Source organism: Anas platyrhynchos, chromosome 14 (genome assembly GCF_047663525.1).
Source record: "Anas platyrhynchos isolate ZD024472 breed Pekin duck chromosome 14, IASCAAS_PekinDuck_T2T, whole genome shotgun sequence".
NCBI classification, from domain to species: domain Eukaryota; kingdom Metazoa; phylum Chordata; class Aves; order Anseriformes; family Anatidae; genus Anas; species Anas platyrhynchos.
The window spans coordinates 13,512,418-13,518,417 of record NC_092600.1 but is presented as its reverse complement, the minus strand read 5'-3'; the positions used below and the strand labels follow the sequence as shown (position 1 = coordinate 13,518,417).

Sequence of the window (6,000 nt, the reverse complement as noted above, 5' to 3'; positions counted from 1 at the left end):
CGCTCGAGGTGCCAGCACTGCCACGACTCCCCTGGGGCTCGAGCCGGGCTTTACAGGAGATGGCTCTGCAGCAGCTACACGGGGAGCGAGGGAAAGCTGCACAGACACCTGGAGCTGCCCGAGTGCTCTTCGAACGGTGACAGACCCAGGCACGCAGGCAGGCCTGAGGGGAGGGGACCCGCAGCGGGCCACATCCAGCCCTGGCCTCGGGTCCAGCTCTCACAAAGATGAATCCAAAGTGCCTGTGGGAGGCCGCAGGGCCCTTGGCCAGGGACGGAGCTGCAGTTGGACCACGGCTGCCTCGTGCCGTGCTGTTGGCACAGGGAAGCGCTGGTGAGTGAAGCCTGGAGTGCCCATTGCCTGCAGGAGCACCGAGACTCACATGGACACAGCGTGACACAGCCAGGGAACACCACAGAGGGACAGTTCATCCAACTGGGTCCCCAGGAAGTGCCCAGGGTTGTAGGGTCAGTGCAGATAAGATAGATTTTGTACTCATATTCTCGCAACAAGGAGATCAGGAGCAGGAGCCAGCTGCTCCCTGAGGGAGATGGAGCGAAGATGACCGCGGCACAGGGACCGAACGCAGCGGGCAGGGCCAGGCACTGGGTACAGGGCCACCCGTGGGCCCACATAAAGCAGCAGGTCCTGCGCACCTAATTTGAAGTCATCCTAGGTTTTTAACAAGACCCACACATCCAGGAGGAACTTTTTTTTTCTCTTTTTGTTTTTAGTTGAAAGCCGCAAATTATCGAAAGCCTGGCCGCTGCTCTCCCCAGTCACTCTGGGGCAAACGAAAGGCGGTTCTAAAGGTTCTCAATGTGCTTTTCAACTAAAACAATCCCGATGCCTTTTGCTCATGACTCACCCTTGTCTCCCTTTAGCCTTTAGTCTTAAACTGCTTCGCTGTTTGGTCTGATTAGCAGCGTCGGCTCGGGGCAGAGGAGGCACTGGAAGAGCCTGAGGTACGGCAGGTCAGGATTACAGTGCTCTGCGTGCCGTTAGCTGTCAGAGCCCTAACGAGCTGAAATCAGGGCAATTAGATTGCTCATGGATTACAGCAGCAGCCGCTGCAGCTATTCATTCCCCACGCTGTGCGCTTAAACCACAGCCTTGACATTAAAGTGGCGTGATTAAAAGCAAGTGTCGGAGGCTGAGATCTATGCAGGAGCTCTGCAGGCAGGGTTAAGTCCACAGCTTCTTCAGGGGCCTTCTGGGGTTGGACACCCCAGGGGCTGGGAAAGCTCTCCAGCCCCTCAGCAGAGCCAGCTCGGCTTTCAGGGCTGTGATGCCACCGTGTGGTTAGTGCCGGGACGGGGAATTGCAGGGCTCTCCCCGCAGAGTTTGATGGAAAGCATGGCTCTTGTTCAGACAGACAGAAAGCCCACAAGTACCTCTGGTTAACAAGTTAGGGTCCAAGAGAAAATCTGTCTCTGACAGAAAAGTCCCTGCTCGTGCTTTGAGAGAGGGAAAATGATTAATTCCATTAATATTTCTCCTTCTAGTTCAATTCTCTGGCTAAGAAAGCAATTTCTTTCAGGCTGAAGAATCTGATTTGGGTCTCTACGTGGGTACTGAGGGCTAATTTTCTCTTTCAGCACGGAAGGACACAGTGCCACACTGAAGCAGTAAAGGTATTTTTCTTCCCTGATTGAAGCCGGAGAGTTCAGCGAGGTCAGCTTTGTTGTAAGCATCCACACCAACACCGATGCTCAGATGCATGCTAAAGGGCATGGAGAACCAGTGCACCAAACACAAGAACGGTGAAACTGGAACGATAAAGCCAAGCACCAGCTGCACAGCTAACACAAGCAGTGAGCAGGTTAGCCAGCTCTCGGCTTGCCCCTTTCACTGCACGTCAGACACAGGAGGTAGGAAGAGTCAGTCAACTGCTCCCTGGTGTTTTTTCGGCCCAAGGACATGGGGGCTGTTACGTGTGGGCTGCTCCTCTCTGATACAGCCTGCCTTGTCCCAGGTGGTGCTGGGCTCGTTCTGCCCACAACAGCCACAGATCCGTGCTGGCACAGTTGCAGGTGCTGCGCAGTGGAGAGCATCAGGCACTTTCCCGTTTAGGGCTGAAGCTGGTGACTCGTTAACTTTCCCCTTTTATCTCTCAAGTATCTCAGCAAGACAGCGGACACCGTGGAAAAACTCCTCTCCCCCACAGAGCTGCCCCACAGGCCAGCACAGCCCAGCGATGGAGGGACAGCCCTCGGTCTCGTCACCAGCAAGGCATCTACGTGTGGTTTTCTTCTCATCAGGGGTTGCTCACAGAGCAAAGACACTGCGGGGAGTGCTCAGAAGAGAGCCCCCCAGCACAGCGACGTGCACCCCAACTGCTCACAAACCAGCCCAGGATGGTCAAACTGGACAGGGGCTGCAGAACAGTTGCTGAACGAGGGGTGCCAGGAATGAAGGACAGCAGTTTCTCGGCTGTGCTCCAGGACAGAAGGGGCAGGTGTATTGCCAGAGCTGATGAAAAGTTACAGCGATGGAGGGACAAGGAACAGCAAACACTGAGGGCGCTTCCTGATTTTGGTTCTTGAAGTCCTGCTGCCCATGGCTGAGGTACAGGCGATGAGCTCTTCCAAAGCCCTGAGCCAGCTGCCTGAGCAGCAGCTCCAGTTTGGAAGCTGTATAATTCATTAGCGCAGCACAGGGCCCAAACTAATATGCCCTGCCTCTCATAGCTAGATGTTTTCAGCAGGACCGAGGAGATGCTTCAAAAGCGTTCCGAATGCCAAATATCAGAACTCAGCGGATCTCCATGCCAGGAACAGCCTCTTACTTCACAGCAGAGATTTCCCTGCGTTCCTGCACAGCTTTCCTGGTAGCTATTGGGCACAGAGCATTGGTTGCTCTAATGCAGTGAGTGGGGGTCAAGTAAATATGTGCATGTTATTTGCAAAATTTGGATAAAAGGTGTTATGCCAAGGGAAGCATATTGCCTCTGCCATGGGGATCAAGTAGAGCCCGTTTCTGCCACAGCTTCCTGGCAAACACGCTCCCTACATCTGCTGCAGCCCTTCCGACTGCTGAGAAATTGCTCCTGGAACAGGCCGAACCCAGCGCTGGCTTGCTTGGAGCCTGTGCTGCAGCAGCCCTGCCAGCTCTGGGTTTGCAGAGCGGAGCATAACAGCACGGTGACCGCGGAGAGAGCCCGGCTGGGCAGCAGGTCCTCCTCTGTGCCCGCGCTGCCTCACCGAACCGCGGCCGCAGCGCTGGCTGCATGGGCTGCTTGGCTGGCCAAGAGCTTTCAGAAGGGTTCATCTGCTTAACCGGGCTGTGCTTCCTCCTTCTCCCAGGTGGGATTTCAGCCGATGTCAGAAACATCACATTATTCTTTGATACTGAGATACCTGCTAGGCCTGATGTTCATTTTTGCTTGGCGGAGGCTAAATACATGCTCTTTCTCTCCCACAAGTGCAGTGTTGGGGACTCTGATGAGTCTGAGATGCTTCATTTCAAGGTAGATTAGAGATACGTTACCACAAAACAAAAGCACTGCCGGCCTTCAGAAGAGCTCCTCTTGTCTAGACAGAGCCTCCCCTGAACTCCCCGCATCCCAGCGCAGCCCTGCAGTCTGTATTCAAAGCAACACAACGGGCTCCAGGAGCCTGCTTAACCCCTGTCGAGTAAACGCTCGGTTACAGAATAAAGGAGGGATCGTGTCTGTGAGATTTTGCTCCCGTAAGTAAGCAGGATGGTTTGAATCAGGGCATGAACCCTCCTGGCGCAGTGCAGGGGATCCACTCGAGGGATTTGCGGCAGCATGCAGCTGTAATGCTTCCCAAATACCTGCACAAAGGACCTCCAGGGAAAGCCCATCGCACGTGTGAGCATGGCTGGTGATCAAAGCAACATTCACCCCTTCATAGAATATAATTTAAAGGCAGAAGGGGCTGCTTGTTCTAGTTCGAACATTTTGGTCATTAGGAGCCCAAACCAGAATGTGCCACACGATACGGCAGAGCGTAGCACAACCGGTGTCGGAAACTCCTGCAGGAGCACGAGCAACACTTTACGATGCAGAAAGCAAAACATCCGCAGCCCTAAAGCATCCACCTTCTTCTGTGTCCCCTTCCAGACCCCCTCAGCCCCTGGGCTGCCCTCGGGCAGTGCTCCCCCCCCGCACCCTGGGGCAGCCCCTGGGGTAAACGGAGGGGCAGCGCTGCGGGAGGAGGCACAGAGCCCAAGAACAACCACGATGCCCCTCACGCTTTGGGGGCGCTCCCCGCCGGCCCCAGCCGCTCCCCCTGGGCCGGGCCCGCCCTGAGGGCCGAGCCGGGGCGGTGCCTGCGGAACCACCCGGGCGGCGCGGCCGGGTCTGGCCTCTTTGGGCGCCGCGGCCATGAGGGGAGATGCGGCCGGGCCGGGCCGGGCCGGGGCCGCCATGAGGTGAGAGCGCGGGTCGGGGGCTTCTGCGCCCCTCCCGGGCTGTGGCAGCGGGGAGCACCGTGAGGTTTAAACTTAATTAAAAATTTTAAACTTATTTAACTATTTCTGTGTTATTTGGTTTTTAATACGCGTGTCGGCCCAGCGACAGTCAGCCCCCGGCGCCGTGGCTGTGCCCGGGCGGCGTTACAGCGCTGGCAGAGCAGCCGGAGCCTCCGAGAGTGGAGCGGCTCCGAGTGGGGCCGGGCCTAGAGGCGAGGCGGACACGAGCGCATCCCTGGGGTGAAAACCGGGCTGGGGGTGGTTAGCGGGGCTTGGGGGCTCGGGGTGTTGCTGGGGTTGACGCTGTGCCGTGTTTTCTAGCTGCAGGTAAAGGGCGCTGTGCTACCCTTGCAGGCAGGGGCAGCGGTGGTGGCCTGAAGGAAGGAGAAGCTGGTGGTGCTGCCCTGAAGATAAGATCCCCATGGGTATAAGAAGAATTACCGAAACGGTTTGTTAAGTGTTAAGCCACTCTCACTGCTTGTTTAATTTTCCATCTTCCACCTATCTATTAAATTTATTTATATTTAAACTTGGTCTTCTTGGTTTTCATTGTGCCATGAGGCTGCTGGGTGCAGGAGGGTTTGAAAGTCACGTTGGATGCAGTCAGTGGGAGATAGGGGAGACAGGAAGGCAACGCTGGGTGGCTGGTGCCCCCCCTGCCATGTGCACACTCCTCCATCGCTTCTGCTGAAAGGAGAGATTTTAACAAGGCTTCTTTTCCTCCTGCGCTTTGAAGGAGATTGCATGCTCAAAGTTTTCCTTAAAGGAAATAAGGTCTGGTGTTCTTATTTCTGCTGTGATAAAAGATTACTCGGCCAGTACAAGTTCACAGGAAAACCTTTCCATACTTAAGGTCCTGACTTGAAAGAGCTTCATAATTATCTCCCTTCTCTGGGCCTGGAGGGAGGTGGCAGCCCACAAAAAAAAAAAAAAAGGATTTGTAGAAGGCTGCCAAGTATGTAAAATATATTGGAACTGGTGGGGAGGGAAAATAAGACAGTTAGGTGTTTAGAGGGGAAAAAAAAAAAAAAACTGTTTAACTCAAGTGACTGATTACCTGTTAGAGGGATGTATTGCTCTCACCCACGTGCCTGACCCATCGTAGATGCTACTGTAGCTGAGGTGTCGTATATGAACCAATTAAACTGAGAAGCAGTGACACGAGTACATGGTGCTATCTGGAAGTGTGATGCTGTCTATATATAGGTTGTTAGTGGTGAGTTTAATAACTGTGGGGCTTTTGATAAAGTAATAGCACATGGAGCATTAGTTAACAGGTTTTAAGGGTTTATGTCTAGTGGGTGCTTATCACATAGTTAGTTCTGCATAAACGAATTGCAGTGCTTAATTTTTTGAGAGCTCTCCCAGTCTATAAATGGCCCTAACGCTAGTCGCTTATCTGTAAGCTCTTCTGCCCATGTGACAAAACACCAATGACTGATTATGCATTTGCTATATTCTATATAGAAATACTCATAAAAGTATTCAAGCATTACAGGAGAATATTTTTTCCTTAATGTATGACATACACAAGTATCATTTGTCTCTATATGACCAAGCTCT

The 6,000-nt window shown here is 53.6% G+C and overlaps 1 protein-coding gene across 2 annotated transcripts in view; it reads left to right on the top strand.

The window, feature by feature from the left end:
- The first annotated feature begins 4,262 nt into the window (after window positions 1-4,262).
- The window catches only part of MATR3 (matrin 3), a 30,132-nt gene continuing 28,394 nt past the window's right edge, over window positions 4,263-6,000 (top strand). Inside the window, exons 1-2 of one of the 2 annotated variants that reach the window (XM_027468417.3) lie at window positions 4,263-4,398; window positions 4,759-4,885. In XM_027468417.3, coding sequence (XP_027324218.1) covers window positions 4,859-4,885 — 27 coding nt within the window. In that variant the 5' untranslated portion in view covers window positions 4,263-4,398; window positions 4,759-4,858. The remainder of the gene's footprint in view (window positions 4,399-4,758; window positions 4,886-6,000) is intronic. The other variant, XM_072023410.1, reaches the window with a different exon arrangement.